Raw genomic sequence first — 13,122 nt, 5'->3', positions numbered from 1 at the left:
ATGATGGATGGATGAGGGGGGGAGAGAGATGAGACAGACAAACAGATAAAATTTATATCTAGAAAAGAAAAGGGACACTGAGTTAGTCAAATAACAGACCTGGAAGATGCTTAGCTCTCCTGTGGTCTTTCCCTGGTGCCTGTGACCCTCCCTTTCCCCGCCTGGCCCTACTCACTTGGGTCCACACAGGTTTCCTGGTAATCCAGACAGCAGTTCCCAAGGCTGACGCAGGCGCTGTCACAGCGACAGTTGCTGAAAGTCCTCTCGTAGCAGCGGCCTTTGCAGCTTTTCACTGAAAATGATGCGTAAGTTAGAGGCTGCCAATCACAGAATTCCAAAGCATGCACCAGCTAAGGCACCCCTGAGTCAAGACGCCCCCATGGAGAGTAACTCATTTCTGTCGCTTGGAAACCAGGCAATTTTACAAAGAGAAACAATGAGTCCTAGAGTGAGGAGGGAGCTTTCCTGGCACTGTCAGGAAAGGAGGGACCAGCACAGTAACAGCTGTTACTTCATAGGCATCTGGCAACTGCTAAAACAGAACCCACTATCTCGAGCGCAGATTAAAATTGCTATTGTTTTTTCAATTTCTTTGATGTGAAGTGGAATGACTTCATTTCATGCAAGGCTACACAGGTGAACATGGAAGCCTCGGTTTTCCCTTGTCTTAAGCGTGTGTATATTTGCTCTAGCTAGACCGGTAAGATTGGCGTTATTTCAACCAATCACTAAACATTTGAGAAGAGTAATATTATTATAACATGGTAGTTGAACAGGACACAAATGTATTTAATTTTGAAAACTGAATCGCCAAAGAAACCATGTGGGGGTATAGAAGGAGACACTACAGAATCAAAAGAATGAGCACTGAAGTCGCCTGTGGTTCTCTCTGTCTACATGGGGAGTTTTGATGCTGATCTTGACACCAGGAAACACAACTAAAGTGGATGATTTCATTTCTACTTTGAAACTAGCAATGGTAGAAACATATAAAATCTTCTGAGAGTCTGGCCACGTAGGGATGCTAACTGGTCTCCTAGTAACCTCCAGAGTTGCTTTAGCAATCAACTCCTTGGGGATTGGGGCACATGATCCCAGTCATTCCTTGGAAAGCTAGAGAGAGAAGACCACAGGCACTGTACGGAAGCCTCTGCTCAGGTCTTTGTGGTTTTGTTTTGTTTTGTTTTGCTTTGGTGGTGTTGTTTTGTGGAGGGGGGGTGGTTGTTTTGGTCACAGACCTTAGTCTACATTTTAATATAAAATGTTTTAACCAAAAAAACTTTTTAAGGCTAAAATAAGATAGGACTTCAGGAAAAATGGTTAAACCAACATCAATTCTATCATCAAATTCTCAATATCTGTATAGTATACACAGGACACGGAGATGACAGCTGTCTCAATCACAGTGTAATGATTGAATACACAAACACATGTATACACACATGCACGTATACACTCAGATGTAAGTGTACACACAGAGAGATATACAAAGATGTGTGTGCACGCACACACAGACACACACACATAAGCACCCGGCATACAGTCACACCATACCCCCACAGTATTAATTACCTTCTTTAGAACAGCTTGGTTTCAATCCAAATATACAACCAAGAATTGTTGTTAGCACACATACTGACAAAACCTGTAAGGAGAGAAAAAAATATCAGATCCTTTCCAAATCCTTCCATTTCCCCATAATTTCATTCTTTTTAGTGATTCTGACTTTGCTAGTGCAGGTATTTCCAGAGGTGGCAGCTGGTCACAGAGACAGGTTCATTTTCTGAACATTTCAAACCATACACTAGTGGTCTGTGTACTATTCTGAGAGTGTGATAAATGTCTGTGATAAACTTACTTAAATGCCAGCAAATTTCTAAATCATCCAAAATTAATGAAACAAGGAAAACACTTGGCCAAGACAAAGGGAGAAAACAATGTGACCCTTAATGAGAAAAATTTATTAAGAGACTCAACTTCTATTGATGTCTAGGAACATCCTAAGCCTCTTTTACCCATTAACTCACAAACTTAAGCCTAACACAGCACCCTGAAATGCACCGTGCATGCCATGGGGAAGATCACTGAAGAGAGGGTGCCTTATTCTGGACTTGAACACTGCCAGGAGCTGGTTGTATACGCTGAGGTGGTGGCTTAAGAGCTCTAAGCACCTGTGTATTCATCTATGAAACTAGAGAGCTGGACGACCCCAATCTCTCAGAACCCTTCCAGTGTTAACATCTTCTCGCTTTCTTTCCCCGCCCACCCATGATTATTGTCTTTAACATTTAAAACTAAGTAGATAGAGCTTGCAGGTCAGTGGAAAACTTTTGAGAGTCAGAAGAAAAAAGAGAAAAATAATGCACAAAACAATCCTTTTGTTAGTTAATGGATTGGTTGGTTAGTTAGTTAATTTGCAGGTTGGCGTTTTCTTCAAGGCACCCTGGAATGTCATCTCACAGGCATTTCAGTAAAACATTCACTGAGGAAGGACTGTGTGCAAAAGCGCTCTGTACCATAGGGAAGAATAAGAGCTACCTCTGGGAGCTTGCATATGTAGAGGAGGAGAAGGTGAAGACATCAGTACAAATGGCTCACCTTTTGGAGGTTCTACGAACCTTAGGCAAGGTTCTGCAGTCGTTTACTGAAGGAGAAAGGGTGGGGTGGCTGGAATGAGAGGGATCAGAGGAGGTTCATGGGGAAAGCCTATGGCTGGGCTGAGAAATGACATGATCCTGATAATCAATGTTGAAGGAAAGAAAGAGAGTTAGAGCAGGGAAATGTCCAGAAAGACAGCATCAGGCAGAACTCCAAGGGAGGAAGGCATAAAGTGCTAGATGAAGGACTAGAAGCGTATTTGAAGCAGAACAAAACCCACCACAGCAAATCCAAAAGATGACAGACCCTCAATGGAGGTGCACACAGGGGTGTAGTGTTGCTGGATGGGAGCCAAGATAAAAGAGGGAATGAAGAACGAGGCAGGGCAGTGAGTGGAAGGTCTCTACCACCTCACGTTTTCAAGTTTACCGAGTAACGCCATGAGCCAGTCTCTACACAAAATACTGAACATTCATGAAGGGGAACACACCAAGTGAAGGGGAATGCGAATAAAGTAACCCCACACTAGCTCTGAATAGGGTATGATAAGGGGTTCTTTATTTAATGGGGGCTCACAAATCGCAATGGGGAGCAGCATTTGGGTGTAAAAGCAGGGGTGCGGAGGGGAGTGAGGGGAAAGAGCAGTGGGTGGGCCTGCACCTTTTAGTACCCCAAACCACACCCAATCTGGTCCAGCCTCTCAAAGGCCATTGGCTGAAGGAGGTTCCAGTGACTACAGACATTTAAGAGGAAGTACACAGGGGCTGAAAGAAGAGAGCAGTCTATCTTACTGCAAAGAAAAAGGCAAAGGCGTGGTTTGAAACGCAGCAGCACTAAAGCCGGAGTTTTAAAAAACCAAAATATGCCTAAGTATACACACAGTAGTCTCCCTACATGTGTGCCTTCACTTTCCAATTTGAGTTATCCACAGTCATTCAGCATCAGAAAATAGTAAGCAGAAAATGGCAGAAATAACGACTCATCGTTTGTAAATTGTACACCGTTCTGAGTAATTATTGAATGTGTCACTGTGCTCTCTCATCCCGGACATGTCCCTATGAAGAATGCGCTACCTGTCAGCTGTAAGAGCAGTCATGGCCTTCCAGGCTCCCTGACATAGTACTGTAGCACTAGCATTCAAGGAACCCTTGACAGCAGCCTCACACTGTGTCCCAACCGCTCTACCGTTCATCTCACTGCATCTCACCACAGGAAAGGGGAGTGGAGTACAAGTAGGTATTCTGAGAGAGATCACATAAATTCTATGACATTATGTTGTTATGACTGTGTTATTTTATCTGTTTTGATGTAAGTAAGTGTCTACTTTAATAGGTAGATAGATCAAGGAAAGCGAAGTATACACACACACACACACACACACACACACATATGCAAGAGAAAGCGACCAGGACTACCCTCAGGTTCAGATATCCACTGGGGGTCTTGTATACATTTTGTACAAAGGAAAACTATCAGCATGCCCATAAAGATGGGAAATTGCCAGATGATGATATGAATGGCAAGTAACTAAGGACAAATGGATGCGATGAAGGATCAGAAATGGGAACTAATAGAATTCTCTGGGACCCCTAGCGGGCATAGAAATTCAACAGGAAGGCAATTACATATATCTATTCAAAACATCAAAATTTCTTTCACTGTGAACTATGCATATAAATAGAGGTGAAGCCAGGAGAAGTAATCTCTATTTCACACTGCAGTTTCAAACACTAAAACAAGAGGAAATTGAAGTTTGTTTTGTAGGATCTATCTAGAACAGTTTGAACAGTATCTATGGATGTATTTCCCTCTCACCTATGGCATAACTTACAATACAAAATGCAGGTCTTTTCTTTGCTGTGAAGGGTCATTATTCTTTGGAAGTTCAGGCTGCCGTCCTATTGCAACCTTTGAACTCTGAGGTTACTGTCGCTTCCCCATTCTTCCGGCCACAGACACTCTCCTCGCACGCATCCACAAAGCAGCCTTCACTGGATTCCTCTGGCTTCCTGTCTTCATCCACTAAACCGTGCTAAAGGCAATACTCCCATAGGATGCCGTGTCTTCCAAAACTGCACTCACAATTTGTTTGAGTTCCAACTGCAGCATTACCACTTTCCTGCTCATTTGGGCATTTCACTTTCGCTCCTTTGTCCTCTTCAGTTGTCCACTGTTATAAAATGTCGTGGAGGCATAGCCCTGGTCTGCAGGGTAGCGGGACGAATACACGTTGCTGTCTGTGCATGAACGGCCTGAGAGATGCCTGTCAACCAAGCACTGACAGACTCTGAAATCCACGATAGGACCGGCTACGGGTGATATGCACCTGCTAGTTACACAGCAATTTATGCACCGCTGAGCTAGCTGCAAAGTTTGTATCTCATGCAATTACTCATGGTTTATATACCTAAAATTTGAACCTTGTTATTGAGAAGCTGCTGTTATTTAATTAAGCAGTGGCAAGTGAGATTGTACTTCTCGGAGAACCAGGAAAAGCAGCCTAACCTACACACAGTGACATACAGGCAACAATTATCTAAGCACGGTTACTTCAAAACTGTTTGAACTCAACAAACAAAACACAGAAACTGGTTTTTAAAAGTCATGTTATGAGCCGGGCAGTGGTGGCGCATGCCTTTAATCCCAGCACTCGGGAGGCAGAGGCAGGCGGATCTCTGTGAGTTCGATACCAGCCTGGTCTAGAAGAGCTAGTACCAGGACAGGCTCCAAAACCACAGAGGAACCCTGTCTGGAGAAAAAAAAAAAGTCATGTTATTTTTTTTCTCTACTCTGGAGCATCTTGAGGAGTTAGTCTCAGAAACAGGCATGGCAGATGTCTGAGCAAAATAAACGAAGAGAAAATACTTGCACATGCACAAGAGCCTGAACTACAGAAAGGTAGAGGCAGTTCAATTCTTAATCAAGCAAGGAGCACCATTGGGAGTGAGGAAGTCACAGCAAGACTCTGCTGTCAAGGAAGGACCACACCATGGGAAGGGTGGCAGCAAAGGCAGAGATGATGAAGACTAAGTCATTAGGGACAAAAAGGCAGAGCCCCGCAGGCTCTGGCAACCCAGCTTGACCTATCTGTCTTGCAAATGGACGTAAATGGCATGAGAATCTAGGAAGGGGGCGGGAAGCCTGACTGAACGCTTGGCACAGCCTGGGAATGAGAAAAGAGAAATCAACAAAGCAGAAAAGCAGACTAGGGAGTTAAAGTGTGGGCGGAATAGCTAAATAGGATCAAGTAGACATGGGTATTTGTGTGGGAGAAATGGAAAGGAAAGAACAGGATGGAAAGAGTTGATAGTGAGCAAGCATTTAAATTGTGCCCTTTAACCATGTAAGGGGGGACCGTGGTACATGCAGCTCCCTGTCCTCTTGTTAATTAACAGAAGGCATGCGCTTCTGTTTTCATAATTACTTCTTCACTGGAAAAATAATTTGCATGTATTTATATTTTATAACAATATAACATGTAGCACAGAATCAAAGCATAAATATAACAACAACAACAACAAAATCCTTTATGTATCCTTATTGCCGCAAAGAATGATAAGAAAGGAGGGACGGAGGGAAGGAGGGAGGGAGGAAGAAATTTGCAGCATCTATTACTCTATTAAACATACCTAGTTGAAATAATTTTACTAGTTAATCTCCCTGGGACATTCCCTATAAATTCTGACTCAGTTTAGTTTTCCTTCACAAAGTAGTTTAATGTGATGTCAAAGTCCACCAAGCATTTATTTTGAAATTTTTTATTACGTGTATGAAATCTATCACCTGCATGTATGCATGTACACCACATGCATGTCTGGCACCCACAGAAGCCAGAAGAGAATACCAGACCCCCAGAACTGGAGTTTCAGATGGTTGTGAGGCACCATGTGGGTATTGGGAACTGAAGCCAAGTCCTCTGAAAGAGAAACGTGAATTCTAACAATTCAGCCACCTCTTTCAACCCCTTGCCAAGATTTATTTAACTCTGAAACAATTCAGACACTTTTGTTTGTTTGTTTGTTTGGTTGGTTTGGTTTGGTTCCATTTGGTTTGGTTTGGTATGGTTTTTTGAGACAGGGTTTCTCTGTGTAACAATGCTGGCTGTCCTGGAACTAGCTCCTGTAGACCAGGCTAGCCTGGAACTCACAGAATTCCTCCTGCCTCTGACTCCTCTCTGCTGGGATTAAAGGCATGTGCCACCACCACCTGGCAAATTGAGACACTTTTATAGTTTGATATTTTCTTGAGAATTATAGAAAAAAAACAGTATTATCCTGGAAAACTGAGGCACATGAAGCAAAAGCACAGTTGTTGAAATCCTTTGCCTCTGTGTTAAGAATATTTATTTTTTAGTTTCCTTCTTGTTTGGTCAGGATCTTTAACTAAATCATGACGTTTTTTCTTGACATTAAGTGAGACAAAAGATATGGACATTTTCCAAAACTTTTTCTCACAGATTTCTTCAAACACACTATCATTAATTTTAAATTACATTTATCTATTATTTAGTGGTGTGTGTGCATGGGTGCATGCATGTACACATGTGTGCACAAGGAGGTCAGCCCTCAGCTTCCACACTTGGGTCCTGAGGCAGCAAGGACCTGTGCCCACTGTGCCATATTACCAACCCCACATTAGTGTTATTTCATTTGGGGTACCCTTGCTTTATCGAGTATTCACCGAAATGTGAATGCCCCCTTGTATACATTCCCTGCACTCATAGCCAGAGAGGCCATGAAAGCAACTCTGAACCTATGAAGAAACAAAATGTGGGGCCGTGGAAATTAAAATAAATGAAGGCAACAGAATTTGACAAGAGATGCAGGAGAAAAACTTAAAAGATACGGAGATGCTGGCAGCAGCTGGGAGAATCTAAAAGAAGAGAAGACAAAAGGCTACGCAAAGATGCTTGCAGAGAAAAAGTCATTTCCTTCTCTGTCAGTAAACAAATGCTCAACTGTCTGCCGTGTGTGATGAAATTAGGTCTAGAGGAGAAGCACAAAAACTAAACAAACAGAAGACATTGTACTGAAATCCTTAATCTCAGGGCATAAGGCCTATGAAAACATCTCTGGAATAAATCTTACATTAATGAGAAAAACATGAATTTGCAAGAAGCAACCTGGCAGTGAACCAATAAAATCACAGTACATGCTAGGGTGCTTTTGGCAGCCCAGGCAGGTATAGTAGGGAACAAGGAATCTGAAAATAACCACAATAATAGCTGACACTTCTACAGCATATCCTATGTTTTCTAGAGTTTTATATTAAGTTACTTAATCCTCACAAGAGCATTCACAAAGCAATTATAATCATTACATCAGTTTAAGGAAACAACTATGGAGAAATGAATAATTTGCCAAGGATCATGAAGTTAATTGCAAAAAATGGCAAGACCAAAACCCAGCAAGGAGTGGGGCAGGCACAGGGGTTATAAAAGAGACCTGGAATGTGGAAAGATCTTGAAGCCTTTAAATGTAGAAGTAGCATAGATGGACTATTCTAGAAGCTTCTAGAAAAACCTTTTGTTGACAGGCTATGGTATGAGTCCACACGGTAAACTAGATCTTGACTTGGCTGCTTCCTTTGGAAGTGAGCTGCTCTTTGCTCCTCTGAACCAGAGTCTCCTCTTAGGTTACAGCAGCCCAGACCACAGACATGAGTTAGTTTATTTACCTGTCTCTGACTGACTGTGAGCTTCAGGCTGCTATAGACATATTTATTCATTTCTGTACTTTCCACATCTAACAAGGCGCCTTGCATATATTAGTCCTTCAACAAATAAACCTTGAGTCAAAAACTGGCAAGCAGCAATTGAACTGAAACATAATTTTGGGAAAGAAGCAGAAATCCCCCATTTTTTTCCTTCATTTGACTCTTGACCCTGTTGGTCGATTTGTTAAGTGTCTTTATGCCTGATTTTTATAAAGAATACCAACAATAAATACAAATAAACTATTCAGGAAACAGCCTACTGCTGTATTTAGAATTCCAATGTGATAGTTGAAAAAAATGCTGATATTTTATGAAGATGGATTAAGAGACCGCATTGACAACCAGACCTCTAACTTTTGGCCAAGCTGCCTGCTTTCCGGAGAGAGAAACTAAAAAATGGAACAAAACAAACCACAACTCAGTGAGAACTCAGGCCTCAGAGGCATGTTAGTTTTCTGGGGACTTTCTCCACTGTGGAGAGCAAGCAGACTGAAGCAAACCCAATTTCTATGGGACATACAAAGACATACTCTAACTTAACATTTTGTTGAAGAGCATCTATGTAATGTGAAGTCCAAAGCATATATATGTTCTAATCTCCTTCTGAAGTCCTCAAGTCCAGCCAGGCAGGTGTTGAGGGGCATTTGACTTACATGTTGATGTCCCCAACTACCGTGGTAAAGGTACTTAGGTTACTGGAAATGGGTGAAGAATATGCACACCTCACAGGCACACCTCACACCTGGCAGGCATCCCCATCCAACACCGACTGAAAAGCACACATCTGCCCGGCAACAGGAGCAGCAGCTGCAGAAAAGACTACTCAGAGCTGATTTGCTTAGTCAACACTCCTCAAGCCCTTCCTGAGCAATGCATGGTGTTAGCAAAAGACCAGGGATCAAAAACCAAGGCAAGGCCCTCATGTGACTGACATTATGACAACCTCTAGGAAACCACCAGCCAAGAGGCCTGAGAATGTTTCAGAGTCTCACAGGGGTTCTGGCTTGTGCTAAATTTCATTTTCTCTGTCTGTGAGCCGACCAAGCCCTGAACAGAATGCAGAAGTTCCCAGGCAGATGCCTGGGGCTAGCGGTACAACAGAGACCCCACTGGAAACATCTGTGGTGCTGAGAAAACCAGGCAGATCAATATACCATACCATCACAAACATTAAACCAAGTGGATTTGGGTGACACCCTTTCTAGCTCCTGTATTAAAATAAATAAACAAATAAAAAAGCCACAAACCTTTTCAAAAGAACAAATGAGATGAGAAAGGAGATGGAAAATTTTTGCAATTAAAGCACAAAAGAATTCTCAAGCAGAAATTCTTTAAATTGTTCTTGAAACTTTTCTAAAGAGGAAAGAAAAATAGTAGTGAATATCTTTAACTTTGCTGAGACAACACCTCACAAGTGCACAAGGCCTGGAAGATAATGGAAATCTGACAACAGAAAATCCAGGGCACACTGGACTGACTAAACACCGCCCAGAGATGGCTGGACTAGCCTCTCAGGCAGAAGAGCCTACCAGATCCCTATATAAACTAAAATGAAGAATCAAAGGAGGTTTTTGGTATTTTGAATACTTAAGTCAACACCTACTCCATTACGTCTCTGCTTTTTGAGGAACTATTGTGGTAAATAATCCCTTAGAGAAAGGATTCACAGCTTCCTCTTGGAAATCAGAGGGGTGGCAAATTAAAATTTTAAAAGGGTTTGAGAAGAACGGGTTAAAATAAAATATCAAATGTAAAGCCTGGTCTAAACAAAATAAAGACACAACACAAATTAAATTATAAGGCAATTCTGCAAATTACAGTCAACCTCAGTTAACACAGCTCAGATTGGTGAGCCATCACAATGGGTACTGGTAACTTCAAACCTCCAACCTGAACTAAAACATGAACTATATTTAGGATATGATAACCCTGAGCAAGGTTCACCCTCTGGCATCCTTCCCCTGGTAAAATAAATGCAGGGCTATCTATGAATCTACAACTTAATCTCTTACATCTTGTAAAGAAGATTCTTTGAACATGGGTCACTGGAATAAACTATGAGGCCTCAAGCACCAGCCCTGGCATGGAAGAGAAAGGCCAGAAACTCACCTTTGCCATGTCCTTCCAATGTGAGACCTATCGGGGAGATCTGCAGAGAACCGATTTATCTAGGGTAGCGCTCTCCTCTCGTGCTCACTCATTCGTGTTTAATTGATACCAAGCATCCTCCAAGAAAAGAATAAATGGTATCTACAGTTTCTGCCACAGCGAGCAAAGAACTCCTCCAGTAGCTCACAGTGTGCTCCCACAGACCATTTCTCTCTGAAGTTAAAGGCCAAAGAAGAAATGCCCATCTGATAGCGTAAAGTAATGGCTCTGTTCATGTTTGATGTCAACCTCCCACCATGACTTGTATGCCTTCGCTGAAGCTCCAGGCACAAGCTTCACAACGGCATGTCAGAGGCAAACAACCCCTCAAAAGCAAAGTAAGACCAATGTTCAAAGGGCTAGAAGTCACACCATGGCTGTAGCCTCCCACAGGAGAACTCCAGTTTAAATCCACAAGGAGTGGTTGTCCAGGAGCGATCATTAAATATCACCGGTGTGTTTGTTCTTGCTCTGATTGTTTGACTGCCTTTTGTCTCCAAATAAATCATTTATTTGTGCTTCTGAAAAAGGGTAATCCACTTACAAAAGAGAGACAGAGAGAGAGAGAGAGAGAGAGAGGTCTGGGGCTGGCAAGATGGCTCAGCAAGTAAAGGCACCGAGCTTGGTAATCTAAATTCAATTCTCAGGACCCACATATAGATGGAGAGCAATGACTGTCACAAGGTGTGCTCTGACTTCCACGCGCAAGCTCCAGCATGATAGTGTACCCTACACACAAATAAATAAATGTAGCATGTTTCAACACAGTGATCTTGAAAAGAAGTGCCCGGTAGAAGGAATGCCCTAGAAACACCAAAATGGTAGATGGAAAAAAACACATAAAGGAAGAAAACGAGAGGCTAAAGAGATGGCTCGGTGACTGAAGTGCCTGGCCTCGACCTAAGTTCACAGAGAAATCACGTGACCCACTCTTGCCTGAGAGTCGATGATAAGATACCACCCCTTCATTCCTACCCTGAAGGGAGGGCTGCTCTCAGAGGCCGGAAGTTCTGTAGCCCACAAGCCTTGCTGGGTGTCTGCATTCAGTGGACAGCAGTAGATGGTCCCACACAGGCAGCTCATAACTGCCTGTAACTTCAGCTCCGGGAGATCCAACACCTTTCTCTGACCTCCACAGGAACTGCACGTACATGCTAACATGCATAAACATTCAAAATAAAGGTAAAAATTCCATAGTTTCCGAAGATATAAGATGAAATTGCTAGAATGAAAGATGGCCAAAGAGCTTTCAATTGGGGTGGCCGTATACAGCTTTACGACCATGACAACAAAACCCAGAAATGGAAAGCAATCATTTTCATTTGAAGTCAAAATGTGGACCAGAGAAATGGCTTGGTGGGAAAGGAGTTTGCCTCCAAGACTGAGAACTTCAGTTTGACGCCTCAGACCCACATGATAGAAGGAGAACTGACTCCCGGAAATTGTCCCCCATCCCATATACATATACAAATACAGAGACACAACTTTTTAAAGTTAAAAACTACATATCAATGAGATTTACAAGTGCCAAAAAGATTTGTAACATAATTGTCAGCAAAGATAAGCAATAGGCGTTTTCATACTGTCTTCACAAATGCTTAAATTCCTTCAAGAATCATTTAATTGAATCAAAATTCAAAATGGGACACCTTTTACCCCTGTGATTTCAGTCCTGTTAATTTCCTCATAGAACCACTAAAATAAACACATAAAGATATGCACATAAAGACATTTATTGGAGCATTGTGATAACAATAAAAACCTGCCAACAATGGAATACGCATGATATTAAGTGTATTTATATCCTTACTTATTTCCACCTTTGTTCATTATTCCTGCCTTACAAGATCTTAGAAACTACAATGTCTCTTCCCCAGAGCAGGTCACTGAAACACTAATCTTTCTGTCTGGTAATTAGCCATAAAGAAATCATATGACCTACCCTTGCCTGATAGTAGACAATAAGACACTCCTTCATTCCTACCCCGGAGGAGGGAAATTTCATTCCTACCAAGAAGGGAGGACCTACAAGATGTGCACGCCTTGCTGGGTGTCCACATTCAATGTAGATGCTTTCCTTTCTGTCAGAGTTCAACATAGCTATCCATACTTCAGTCATACGTGAAGTGAAGTCTCCATTAAAAACATCTCTAAAAATTAAGAAGAAAAAAAAGGCCAGGGAGCTTGAGCTTCCAGACAGCTGAACACGCAGAGGTTTCTGGTGAGAGAGACACAGAGTGCATGGACTCCTCACCCCCTCCTCACACACCTTTCCTCACATGTCTCTCTTCATACACATCCTTTTGCCATATTCTTTATAACAACCATAACTGTATTTTTTGAGATATGTGAGCCCTAGAAGCAAATCATTGGAAGACCAGGAGATTGGGAGTGGCTTAACGCACAGCCAGAGCTTCAGGGCGCAAACAACTGGAGGCTTACAACAAGCAGGCAAACTGGAAGGGGAGGTAACTTTGGAGACTTAGGCCCCCACGCTGTGAATCTGATGCTATCTCCAGGTAGACAAAGTTAGAGGTACCGGGAATGAGAGGAAAAACAAGCAGCTCTCTGTGAGTTCAAGGCCAGCCTCATCTACAAAGTGAGTTCCAGGGCAGCCAATGATACACAGAGAAACCCTGTCTCCAAAAACCAAAAAGAAAG

General features: G+C 42.4%; 1 protein-coding gene across 1 annotated transcript in view; it reads right to left on the bottom strand.

The window, feature by feature from the left end:
* Positions 1 to 13,122, bottom strand: part of Enpp1 (ectonucleotide pyrophosphatase/phosphodiesterase 1) — a 65,569-nt gene that overhangs the window by 35,771 nt on the left and 16,676 nt on the right. The window contains exons 2-3 of the mRNA XM_013351446.2: positions 1,573 to 1,645; positions 176 to 292 (exon numbers count right to left, since the gene is read on the bottom strand). Coding sequence (XP_013206900.1) covers positions 176 to 292; positions 1,573 to 1,645 — 190 coding nt within the window. The remainder of the gene's footprint in view (positions 1 to 175; positions 293 to 1,572; positions 1,646 to 13,122) is intronic.

Source organism: Microtus ochrogaster, linkage group LG4, assembly GCF_000317375.1.
Source record: "Microtus ochrogaster isolate Prairie Vole_2 linkage group LG4, MicOch1.0, whole genome shotgun sequence".
Classification (NCBI taxonomy): Eukaryota; Metazoa; Chordata; class Mammalia; order Rodentia; family Cricetidae; genus Microtus; species Microtus ochrogaster.
Note: the sequence above shows the minus strand (reverse complement) of the source record. Positions and strands in the feature narration are given on the sequence as shown.